The sequence below is a fragment of the Oncorhynchus keta genome, chromosome 18 (assembly GCF_023373465.1).
Source record: "Oncorhynchus keta strain PuntledgeMale-10-30-2019 chromosome 18, Oket_V2, whole genome shotgun sequence".
NCBI lineage: Eukaryota > Metazoa > Chordata > Actinopteri > Salmoniformes > Salmonidae > Oncorhynchus > Oncorhynchus keta.
This window is the reverse complement of record NC_068438.1, coordinates 13,909,561-13,923,081: the sequence shown is the minus strand read 5'-3', so window position 1 is coordinate 13,923,081 and position 13,521 is coordinate 13,909,561. Positions and strand designations below refer to the sequence as shown.

Below are 13,521 nucleotides of genomic sequence, written 5' to 3'. Positions count from 1 at the left end.
GGTTGATGATATTACTAGGTTAACTAGCTTGTCCTGCGTTGCATATGATCAATGCGCTGCCTGTTAATGTATCATCGAATCACAGCCTACTTCAACTTCGCCAAACTGGGGATGATTTAACAAAAGCGCATTCGCAAAAAAAGCACAGTCATTGCAGGAATGTACTTAACCATAAACATCAATGCCTTTCTTAAAATTAATCAACAGAAGTATATTTTTTTAAACGTGCATATTTAGTTAAAATAAATTAATGTTAGCAGGCAATATTAACTAGGAAAATTGTGTCACTTCTCTTGCGTTCATTGCACGCAGAGTCAGGGTATATGCAACAGTTTGGGCCGCCTTGCTCGTTGCGAACTAATTTGCCAGAATTTTACATAGTTATGACATAACATTGAAGGTTGTACAATGTAACAGCAATATTTAGACTTAAGGTTGCAACCCATTCGATAAAATACAGAACGGTTCTGTATTTCACTGAAAGAATAATTGGGGCGGCAGGGTAGCGTAGTTGTTAGAGCGGTGGACTTGTAACTGAAAGGTTGCAAGTTCAAATCCCTGAGCTGACAAGGTACACATCTGTTGTTCTGCCCTTGAACAGGCAGTTAACCCACTGTCCCTAGGCCGTCATTGAAAATACAAATTTGTTCTTAACTGACTTGCCTAGTTAAATAAAATAAACATTTTGTTTTCAAAATGATAGTTTACGGATTTGACCATATTAACAACCTATTTCTGTGTTAATTATATTATAATTAAGTCTATGATTTGATATTTGATAGAGCAGTCTGACTGAGCGGTGGTAGGCAGCAGCAGACTTGTAAGCATTCATTAAAACTTTACTGCGTTTGCCAGCAGCTCTTAGCAATGCTTGACACACAGCGCTGCTAGAGGCGTCACTACAGACACTCAACTTCAAATCCAGACTGCGTTTCTATCAAAGTAAGTGCCTTATTACCTAATAATAGTTTGTGTGTCATGTTATACCGTTTCTACCGTAGCTCACTGTGTATATGAAGCATAATATATTTGTGTATATTCCTTATAACCGTGGACACGCTAGGTAACGTTACTCACCTTTTATATAGATTATATTCAATCGTGCTTATGTAGTTAGTTACATTCTTCTATTAGCTCTGTAAAAGTATTGGCATGAGAAGTATTGGCATGTTGTATTTTGAAGCTACCCTGAAAACAATATCTCATACCACTTGGTCGTTTTCCGAGTGCATTCCACAAAGCTGTTTATCATGTCAGCCTTATCCACTGCCCACATTTTGAGGTTATAGTCAAGCACGCAGTCTGGTTCAATGTTTCTCTGTCTGGTTTGTTCCTCTCTCCTGTCAGGTGGTCCACCTTCCCTGTGGCCGACATTCAGATTTTTTCATAGATTGTAATGCGCACTATGTAGTATAGTATACATGCATACAATAAACAGACCAAACTAATCTTGTCTTCTCTTATTATCTTTGGTTTCTGTGAGGAAAAGAAGCCTGGCTGCGTGGTGAGCTCACCCGTGATGTGATTAATTATGCATAGTAATTGCTATTAGCTAATTCATAGTGTAGTTTATGTCAGCCGAGAGTTAGAAAATATGACCGCTTGTGTTGCCAGCCGTCAATCTTTCCTCAGTTAGCGCTAGGACAAATGTAGCCTACAGTTTTCCGATTAGGATGATTGTGTTATGTTATAGATACTTCTGTGAATATCTGAACATTGCATCCAAAAATAAACTGCTCACATTCTGGACATAACTTTGTAAGGACTGAATTTGTGTAAATAAGCTCAAATTCTGATTATTGTGTCATTCAAAACTGGCCATTCTCTAAATTAGTGTTCTAATCACACGGGTGTGATCTTACGCTCCAGGGACCACTGTAAAACGATCACACCCGTGTGATGGATACGTGTGAAAGGGTTCATCAATATTTTTGGTCCTCCAATAATTGGTATCTGTATTGAAAATTCATAATCCGTCGACCTCTAGTCTGAATACTTTCCGAAGGCACTGCATTTAAGGAATAGAAGGGTATTTGGTATTTGCCCATTGTCTCTACTGAGGTCAATCTCTGTAGGCCTCCCCTAACATAACATTACTACCAAATAACTCCTTGAGAATTCTGCAATCCTGAGGCGGTTGTTAACATTCTTCTCTGCTCATTGAATCAGCCCAGTAAATCTGGCTGAGGACAGAGCTGCACGTGAAAGTGTGGGAGTTTGTTTAAAGATATTCTCCGGTGCTTTTGTATACTTTTTAGACAGTAGTTCTGAAAGTAGCTCCACGAGCCAAAAGTGGTCCCTGAAAATTGGGACTTGCATCACAAATGTGCACATAGAGGTTGACCGATTATGATTTTTCAATGCCGATTCCGATACCGATTATTGGTGGCCCAAACGGCCCGATACCGATTATTGGTGGGCCAAAAGGGCCGATACCGATTAATCAGACTATTTTTTCTTTGTAATAATGACAATTACAACAATACTGAATGAACACTTGTTTTAACTTAATATAATACATCAATAAAAATCTATTCAGCCTCAAATAAATAATGAAACATGTTCAATTTGGTTTAAATAATGCAAAAACAAAGTGTTGAAGAAGAAAGTAATATGTAGATACCAATATGCAATATGTGCCATGTAAAAATGTGTGCCATGTAAAAATGTGTGACATGTAAAAATGTGTGCCATGTAAAATATGTGCAATACAAGCCTTTGGTCATTAATATGGTTGAATCTGGAAACTATAATTTCGAGAACAAAACGTTTCTTATTTCAGTGAAATACGGAACCGTTCGTTATTTTATCTAACGTGTGGCATCCCTATGTCTAAATATTATTGTTACATTGCACAACCTTCAATGTTATGTCATAATTACGTAAAATTCTGGGAAATTAGTTTGCAATGAGCCAGGCAGCCCAAACTGTTGCATATACCCTGACTCTGCCTGCGTGCAATGAACGCAAGAGAAATGACACAATTTCACCTGGTTAATATTGCCTGCTAAACTGAATTAGTAGTTATAAATAGTGATTATGATTGATTGTTTTTTTATAAGATAAGTTTAATGCTAGCTAGCAATTTACCTTGGCTTCTACTGCATTCGTGTAACAGACAGGCTCCTCGTGGAGTGCAATGGTTAGAGCGTTGGACTAGTTAACTGTACGGTTGCAAGATTGATTCCCCTGAGCTGACAAAGTGAAAATCTGTCGTTCTGCCCCTGAACAAGGCAGTTAACCCACTGTTCCCAGGCCGTCATTGAAAATAAGAATGTGTTCTTAACTGACTTGACTGGTTAGATAAAGATTAAGTAAAGGTTAAATAAAGGTATAAAAATATATAAAAAAATGTTTACAAAACATTGTTATGAAAACTTGAAATCGGCCCTAATTAATCGGCCATTCCGATTAATCGGTTAACCTCTAAAGTGCACCACACCATTGCTCTCTCGCTCTACTGTGAGTGCGTCTTGCAAATGGTGAGGTGCTGAAGCTCATTGGCTGAAACTCAAATTGCTGGGGGCTGGCCCACAGGGGGGTAAATGTAGGGAAAATGGAGCCGCACAGCTTTCAGAAAACAATTGCTTTGAAAATAGGGATTTCGTGGCTAGCTAATTGAGGTAAGTAATTCTGCTCATAGATTATGCATGTATGAACTACACATGGACACATCCAGCCCAAAGCAGGAGGTTTAAAAAAGACTTACTAGTCGCCAAAGTACCGGAGCATGTCTTTAAGTATGTGCTTGCTGACTTGTGCTGAAGAACAATACCTGTTTGTTTGTATGTGTTTGTTTGTGGGCGGGAGACTGGGGACGGGTTTGTGTATGTGTGTAGGCAAAACAGACGCTGTAGGCTACATCCCAGTGAGTCCACAGAGCCACCTCAACACCCACAATGGGGTCCTTCACACTCCCAGAACCCCACAGCATTCCTGCCACCAGACCAGATGTTTTCTGTGAGATTCTATGCACTATCTGTCTCTAAGACAGCTTGTTGTACTGCACTCTGTTTTTATATCCCCCTCTCCCATTCAATATTTTCATTGTTCTTTTCGAAGACGAAAATACAGAAGTGCTTTGCTCTAAAATTAAGTTCAGTGATGTTGTGAAATGAAAGCAGAGACAGGAAGAGAGATGTTGAGGAAAAACAGACTTGGGTTCAGACTTGGGTTCACAGATACTTTGAGCGTTTGCTTGAGTCTGCCTGGAGTGCCAAATAGGCCGGTTTGAATGTTTTGGGAATTTTCTATTGGTTTATTAAAGGGATACTTTGGGATTTTGACAATGAGGCCATTTATCTAATTCCACAGAGTCAGGTGAACTCGTGGATACCATTTTTATGTCTCTGTTTGAAGGAAGTTGCTAACTAGCATTAACGTAATGGCTGGAAGTCTATGGTATCTGCTAGCATACCATAGACTTCGTCATTGCACTGATGCTAGATAGAAGTAGTTTTGCCAGACAATGTTAACTTCCTTCATACTTGAGACATAAAAATAAAAATGCTATCCACGAGTTCATCTGACTCTGGGGATGTAGATTAAAATCCATAAGTATCCTTTTAAATCAGGCACACAAAGCAAACCAGAGTGAATTTGATATCAAAGGGACCAATCTGAGGAAAGCCCTGGCTGAGATTGTCAGCGTCAAGAGAAAGTAGTTAATTTAAAGCAGACATCTGCCTTACACAAACACACAGACACACACGCACGCACGCACGCACGCACGCACGCACGCACACACACACACACACACACACACACACACACACACACACACACACAGGAACACACACACATTCCTTAAACAGTCACACACAGAAATGGATTGTGTATGTGTCACACACTTACATTAGAATACAAAGAGACACCAGTAACAAACACATCATCTCACACACATTACAATACAAAGTACAAAGTGAGACAAAAGCATCACTGACAGACACGTGATCTATGTTCTCACACTCGCTTCTCTCTTGTTTTTACTCTCTCCCTATCTGTCAAACACACACATGTACTACAAAGCTTGAAAATCTGTCTTGAGTGTTTTTTCTTAGAATCACACAGTGAAATAGGGCTAATGTAATATACAGAGACAGGACCGGGACAGGACCGGGACCAGAGAAGAATTTCCCAGAGCTCAAGGGATTCTGTCACACATAGTGCACAGCTCCCGACTGGCCCAGATGGTTATGAAATCACTGTTCTCCAAAACAACTGAAAACAGACAATAATACTCCTACCCTTCCCTGGGTCTGACTGCAAACAGAATTCCAGTATCCTCTCAAGCATACCAAAGACTCCAAGGAAAGATGTGCTCTCAAACTTGTGTCCATGAAACCAATCGGTCAAACTAAATCAATTCAAATGTATACTGAACAAAAATATAAACACAACATGCAACATTTTCAAAGAGTTTACCGAGTTACAGTTCATTTAAGGAAATCAGTCAATTTAATTAAATTCATTAGGCCCTAATATATGGATTTCACATGACTGAGAATACAGAAATGCTGGTCACAGATACCATTAAAAAAGGTAGGGGAGTGGATCAGAAAACCAGTCAGTATCTGGTGTGATAACCATTTGCCTCATGCAGCACAACATATCCTTTGCATAGGCTCTTGATTGTGGCCTGTAAAATGTTTTCCCATTCCTCTTCAATGGCATGAGGTGATGGCGGCGGATGAATGGCACGACAATGGGCCTCAGGATCTCGTCACGGTATCTCCATTTGCCATCGATAAAATGCAATTGTGTTCTTTTTCCTTTGCTTATGCCCATACCATAACCCCACCACCACCATGGGGCACTCTGTCCACAACGTTAACGTCAGCAAACCGCTCGCCCACACAACGCCATACACATGGTCTGTGTTTGTGAGGCCGGTTGTACGTACTGCCAAATTCTCTAAAGCGACAATGGAGACAGCTTATGGTGGAGAAATAAATATTAAATTCTCTGGCAACAGCTCTGATGGACATTCCTGAAGTCAGCATGCCAATTTTACGGTACCGCAAAACTTGATACATCAGCGGCAGTGTTGTGTGATAAAACTGCACATTTTTGAGTGGCCTTTTATGGTGCCCAGCACAAGGTGCACCTGTGTCAAGATCATGCGGTTTAATCAGTTTCTTGATATGCCACACCTGTCAGGTGGATGGATTATCTTGGCAAAGGACAAAGGCTCACTAACAGGGACATAAACCAATGTGTGCACAAAATTGGAGAGAAATAAGCTTTTTGTGCGCATGGAACATTCCTGGGATCTTATCTTTATTTCAGCTCATGAAACATGGGACCAACACTTTACATGTTGCGTTTATATTTTTGTTTAGCGTTCTACAAATGTATATATACATCTAAGTATAACCTTGAGGTCTAAGCAGATGTGGTTGTTTGTTGGGTTGAAGGGATATGAGTTCACAGGGGCAGAGGGGTAATCCGTCTTTCACTTGACAGACCACAATAAGACTAGGGAGGTTAACATAAAACAAATAAGAGAATGCAGTAGTGGTGGTGTGTGGGTAAAACCACTGAGGGAAAAAAGCCATATTACAACCTATGTGTTGTGATAATTATGTTGTTTGCTCTACATCCCGTTCATACGCCACAATGATATATAAGGCAGAGACAACAAGACGACTTAAATGTAAATGTAAATGTCACGCAATGGCTGAATACATGTAACCATATCTTTGTTTCATCGCATAACCGGAAAGCACAGCTGTCCGGTGAAGTCTACAAAGCACATTACATGTGACAAACAGTTGCATGACCTACAGCATGGCCAAGCAAGTTAATGTTTCCCACATTTGATTTAGAACCACGGTGAGTTACCCCATGTCGGAAAGAAAACACGAGCCGCCTGCGCTTAGTCTAAAACAGTGACAACTTACCAAAAACAAACTATTTTACTCCTAGTCCAATCAACGCAAGCTAAATATCATGTGGCTGTCCGTGGCACTGATTGGTGTATGTGTGTGTGCACCCGCATACGCACCCAAGTAGAAAAACATGTTGCCTCACCTACTTGTAGAGGAATGCCATAGAGAAAACTTGTTTTGTTTTTGTTGTCCAAGACTATGCTACCTGACTTCCTTTCATGGGCAACGATGAACCAACTAATTAACATTTGTCTACTACATCTAGCTACATATTGAACTTCCATCCTCTGTATTAATTCATGGTTGGATCAGAATCAGCAATGTAATCATTGGTGAGTACGGAAAATTAAGTAAAACCACAAGTCCAAATCCCTATATCCAAGGCTTATTTAGGAAAGGGAAGATTTTAGCTAGGTAGCTAGCCAAATGCTGCTCGCTGGCTTCCGTTGCTATTGAATTCAATGCTACGGGCAGCAACAATGTCACTCATCAGATACAGGGGCTACACATACAGAGAGCTGTTTCGCTCAGATGCTTTCTCCCATGAGATACATTCAGCCACTTGCAAATTTAAGGAAAATTATGAAACACAAACGAAATATCACTTTTTTGGCTTCCCTTGGCATCCATTATTATATGCCACTGAGAGAATGCTAAACGTTTAGAAAAAGTTGTTTTTTAAAATAAGTCTTAAGATCAACTGTCTGTTCAGTAAGGCTGAGACAAGTAGAGGGTAGATAAGAGGGCCTGATGAAAGGTCTGGTGGTGTAACAGACGCCACCCTGTCAGAGAGACCACACTGCGACTGGGAACCAGTGTTTTCCAGGGGCGTCTTTAACCAAAGTCGTCAAAAACACCAATTAAACAAGTTCCCAAGGTAGAGAGAGGGAGGGCAATATAATGCTAGCGGAAACGGTGGCGTGAACACTGATGTTAAGCTTTTAAATGGCGAGCAGCAGAGTACCCAGATCCTCAGAGCACACGTGGCCTCAGCTTTGTCTCCATGGAAACACTGCGCCACTGCTGCCCTCCGCAGCCATGTCGTTATATAATCAAGGATATGCCAGGCGATTAGCTCTCGCATCCTGGATCACATCCAAGTCACACACACTCACAGGGGGTGCTTGTATGGTTCTTTGGTTAGTCAGTGTTCTGTCTCAAAGCTGGGAACACCGAATGGAAAACTCAGCTCCCTCCCAAACGGCAGCATCTTTTTTTCAGAAGCACACTGAAATAAGGATCTTTCCTTTTCCTCTCCCTGCTTCATTACCTGAAGGAGCAGTAGATCTCAGAGCCACAAAGTGCACACACACACACACACACACATACACACACTCTCACTCTCACACACATACACACAGAGTGTGAAAGATTAGATTCCTCTCTGAAGGTAAGTAAGAGACTAATACCCCTCTGCAGTTCCTCTGAGTCAAGGTGGTTCCTACCAGTGTTGACTGAGTGACAAGGGAGTGGTTGGAACGTGGTTGGAACGCGTGTTGACCACAGCTATGGACTCCATGGCAGAGATTGGGATCTGGGTTGTAGAGAGAGCAGGGTAGGGCAAAGAGAGGCCCAATCCCAAATCAACCCCGTACCACCCTAGACACTTGTTGAGATCTGATTGTACCGTTATGAGCAATATGGTATTAACTTCACCTTGCGCCCATGACAGGCTAGGATGAAGTTTCTCCATATTGTTTATTCCTATCCAAGGCTCTGGGGTTGGGAGAGCAGAGAGCAGGGCAGTGTCTGTGCAGAATCACTGATCTACAAATCACCTCAGGCCAAAATAACTAGGCCTATGTGATCAAGATTAGTAATTTTGTGCCTCAACTTGCTCAAACTGATCCCTTCAAACACACTGAGAGTCTCCAGTTAGAAAGAGTCTGTGGGTTGGGGGAGGAGAGGGGAACAGTGAGAAAGAGGCTGTGGGTTGGGGGAGGAGAGGGGAACAGTGAGAAAGAGGCTGTGGGTTGGGGGAGGAGAGGGGAACAGTGAGAAAGAGGCTGTGGGTTGGGGGAGGAGAGAGGAACAGTAAGACAGAGGCTGTGGGTTGGGGGAGGAGAGGGGAACAGTGAGAAAGAGGCTGTGGGTTGGGGGAGGAGAGGGGAACAGTGAGAAAGAGGCTGTGGGTTGGGGGAGGAGAGGGGAACAGTGAGAAAGAGGCTGTGGGTTGGGGGAGGAGAGGGGAACAGTGAGAAAGAGGCTGTGGGTTGGGGGAGGAGAGGGGAACAGTGAGAAAGAGACTGTGGGTTGGGGGAGGAGAGGGGAACAGTGAGAAAGAGGCTGTGGGTTGGGGGAGGAGAGGGGAACAGTAAGAAAGAGGCTGTGGGTTGGGGGAGGAGAGGGGGAACAGTGAGAAAGAGGCTGTGGGTTGGGGAAGGAGAGGGGAACAGTGAGAAAGAGGCTGTGGGTTGGGGGAGGAGAGGGGAACAGTGAGAAAGAGTCTGTGGGTTGGGGGAGAGGGGAACAGTGAGAAAGAGGCTGTGGGTTGGGGGAGGAGAGGGGAACAGTGAGAAAGAGGCTGTGGTTGAGGGAGGAGAGGGGAACAGTGAGAAAGAGGCTGTGGGTTGGGGGAGGAGAGGGGAACAGTGAGAAAGAGGCTGTGGGTTGGGGGAGGAGAGTGGAACAGTGAGAAAGAGGCTGTGGGTTGGGGGAGGAGAGGGGAACAGTGAGAAAGAGGCTGTGGTTGAGGGAGGAGAGGGGAACAGTGAGAAAGAGGCTGTGGGTTGGGGGAGGAGAGGGGAACAGTGAGAAAGAGGCTGTGGGTTGGGGGAGGAGAGTGGAACAGTGAGAAAGAGGCTGTGGGTTGGGGGAGGAGAGGGGAACAGTGAGAAAGAGGCTGTGGGTTGGGGGAGGAGAGGGGAACAGTGAGAAAGAGGCTATGGGTTGGGGGAGGAGAGGGGAACAGTGAGAAAGAGGCTGTGGGTTGGGGGAGGAGAGGGGAACAGTAAGAAAGAAGCTGTGGGTTGGGGGAGGAGAGGGGAACAGTGAGAAAGAGGCTGTGGGTTGGGGGAGGCGAGGGGAACAGTGAGAAAGAGGCTGTGGGTTGGGGGAGGAGAGGGGAACAGTGAGAAATAGGCTGTGGGTTGGGGGAGGAGAGGGGAACAGTGAGAAAGAGGCTGTGGGTTGGGGGAGGAGAGAGGAACAGTAAGAAAGAGGCTGTGGGTTGGGGGAGGAGAGGGGAACAGTGAGAAAGAGGCTGTGGGTTGGGGGAGGAGAGTGGAACAGTGAGAAAGAGGCTGTGGGTTGGGGGAGGAGAGGGGAACAGTGAGAAAGAGGCTGTGGGTTGGGGGAGGAGAGGGGAACAGTGAGAAAGAGGCTGTGGGTTGGGGGAGGAGAGGGAACAGTGAGAAAGAGGCTGTGGGTTGGGGGAGGAGAGGGGAACAGTGAGAAAGAGGCTGTGGGTTGGGGGAGGAGAGGGGAACAGTGAGAAAGAGGCTGTGGGTTGGGAGAGGAGAGGGGAACAGTAAGAAAGAGGCTGTGGGTTGGGGGAGGAGAGGGGAACAGTGAGAAAGAGGCTGTGGGTTGGGGGAGGAGAGGGGAACAGTGAGAAAGAGGCTGTGGGTTGGGGGAGGAGAGGGGAACAGTGAGAAAGAGGCTGTGGGTTGGGGGAGGAGAGGGGAACAGTGAGAAAGAGGCTGTGGGTTGGGGGAGGAGAGGGGAACAGTGAGAAAGAGGCTGTGGGTTGGGGGAGGAGAGGGGAACAGTGAGAAAGAGGCTGTGGGTTGGGGGAGGAGAGGGGAACAGTGAGAAATAGCTTTTCATCCCAGCAGCCGTTAGCATTGGCAGGGTGACAGCAGTGGTTGGGTTGGGGTAGGTGGGTGGGTGGGTGGGTGGGTGGGTGGGTGGGTGGGTGGGTGGGTGGTTGCTAAGGCTGGGAATTGCCATACGATATTATCACAATACGATACAATATGATATGTATTGCGATTCTCACAATTCTAAATTTATTGCAATTCGATACTGTGGTTTTATTTTGATGTTCCAAACATATTGCTCACCATATGTCTTCTGCAGAGGGACAATAGAGAGCCGTAAGAAAATGAGTTTGGATCAGTCATGGAAATAAAAGTGCTGAAAAATATAACTATCGATTTAAATAGATATATATTATTAACTGTTTCTCTCTATCTGGAAATAAACAAGAGGGTGGGTACTTGGAGGGGGAAACCTGGCGCAATCGCTGACAGACCAGCTATCTCACACACTGACTGACTGGCTGGCTGACTGTCTGACTGACTGGCTGGCTGACTGTCATGCTGAAACACATATAAACGCACACACTCAATGCCGAAATAACCAAATATGCACAAACACAGTGAGCACACAAGCGTGCACCAGACTGCATACACATACACACTTACACACCTCCAATGCAACTGTTAGTATTAAAATCCCCACCCCTCTAAAAATCCTACTTCTGTAGCTGTGGAAATCACCTCTTCTCTCCTCTGCTTTCCTATTCAAACTGAAAGCCCTGGAAAAGCACAGAGTCAGGGTGAGTAAGTAAAAAAAAATGTTAAAAATATATTGTAGCTGGCATTCTCCGACAAAATAGATTGTGTGGTATCCATGGCAACTAAACCAAGCTCTCTCACAGCTACCTTGAAAGGAGCGACGTCTGAGGCGAGAGGAAAAGGAAGGGGGACTGTGTGCATGCATGCGTGTATACTACAGACGTAGTAAACAGGCAGATTTCAGACGTTACTAGTTCACACTGGATAGAGAGGTCCACTGAGGAGCTTCAACTGATCAGCTTCAACCTCACAATTCAGCAGAGGACAGATGTCTGGAAAAAATACAGGCATGCACATACACCAGGGCTAGGCTAGCCTGGCACTGGCAGCGCAACACAAGCTAGAGACCAAAAGAGACCCCAGTCAGTATGTGAGTCCCAAATAGCACCCTGTTCCCTTTATAGTGCACTACTTTTGACCAAAGCCTCAAAAGCAGTGCAATATATAATAAACAGGGTGTAATTTTGGATGGAGACTGTCAGTTTCCCATTGGCTGTGCTGAGCCCCAGACCCAAAGACCCAAAGCCCCACTGTTCTCTTCTGTCCTGCCAGAGAGTTATACAGGATGGCTGGTTGGGTTTCAGCGGAACATTTTCACAGGTGTTCTGGAACAAGTCGTGTCCCGACAGAGATCAGCACCTCTGCACTAAATAGTGTCTGCTCTTCTAATCAGTCAGTCATGTGATCTCCATCTGCACCCCTCTTAATCTTTCTACTAGCACATAGCATAGCTGGTCACTCAAATAGAATAGAGCTTCATTGTCCATTGTGAAACGTCAAGTTGTCTTTTGGCTGTCTGTGTTCTGTGTGTTGTGATTGAATGAGTCAGATCATAAGTGAGCCAGTGGATTGGTGTGTATTTATATTCAAAGCCTTGTCCAAATGAGCTAATGTGAAAGCCTTAACAAGCCTGCCAAACATCTTCCACCATCTCACCCACAAATGCACACACACACAACTGGAAGTTGCCTCAGTTACAACCATCATAACACCCTGCGCCCCTTCCCCAGTGTCCTGGGTTCCCCCTGCTGGTACGCACGCACGCACGCACGCACGCACGCACGCACGCACGCACGCACACACACACACACACACACACACACACACACACACACACACACACACACACACACACACACACACACACACACACACACACACACTTCTGGGATCAATCATTGCCATGGCACACTCTGCTCTGAGTTTCTTCCCAATATCCCTGTTTTTCATGGATGAGATTGTGGTGTGCCAAAAATCCTGGATTAACTTCCAGGGATGAACTTCCAAGTATTGTCTGTAATAATAGAATGTGTTTTTTGAACCTGCAAGCCTGTTTCTGTTTGTTTTAGGTTGAACACAGAGAATAGACTTTGACTCAGGCAGCTCGCAGGATAAAGATCTAAATTAGACAGTTATCACAGCTAGGCAAACACACACACAACACTGATAGAAGACACGTGCCCATAACACACACCTACGATACGTGCCAGGATTAAAGTTCTAACACAAGCCCATTGTTCTTACCAGTGTGTGTGTGTGTGTGTGTGTGTGTGTGTGTGTGTGTGTGTGTGTGTGTGTGTGTGTGTGTGTGTGTGTGTGTGTGTGTGTGTGTGTGTGTGTGTGTGTGTGTGTGTGTACCTTGTAGCCATTATGGGTGTTTTTCTTTATGAGTGGGGTGGTAGAGCACAACTCGATGGCCTCCGGCTCGTGGAATATCACTGTGGGCAACGGCTCCTTCCTCAGTGTCAGCACGTTCAGCTTGGTCTTCAGCATCGTCTGGAAGTGCTGAGGGACATAAAGTCATGGTCAATCAATCAACCAATCAAGAAATAATTAAATATGCCCATCCATCCATTCTTCCTTCCATCCAACCCACCCACCCAACCACAACATTCTGAGTTCCCACATTCCTAGTACTTTCTATTCAGATGAAATTGCGCGAGTCATGATTTAATTAGCCTGCTCGGTTTTGTTAGGCTTTTTCAAGGAAACCCAGAAATTCCACAATCCAATTCCCTGCTCTGTAGGTGGGAGACCAGAGCAAACATGTGGTTCTGGTCGGCCTTACAAAACCCCAGATTCCAGTTTGGGACGAGGAGGCGTGGTTCTCA

At 44.6% G+C, this 13,521-nt stretch overlaps 1 protein-coding gene across 1 annotated transcript in view; it reads right to left on the bottom strand.

Moving 5' to 3' along the window:
* The window catches only part of LOC118397329 (PTB-containing, cubilin and LRP1-interacting protein-like), a 62,390-nt gene that overhangs the window by 33,203 nt on the left and 15,666 nt on the right, over positions 1–13,521 (bottom strand). The window contains exon 2 of the mRNA XM_035791974.2: positions 13,049–13,195. Within this exon, the coding sequence (XP_035647867.1) occupies positions 13,049–13,195 (147 nt within the window). The remainder of the gene's footprint in view (positions 1–13,048; positions 13,196–13,521) is intronic.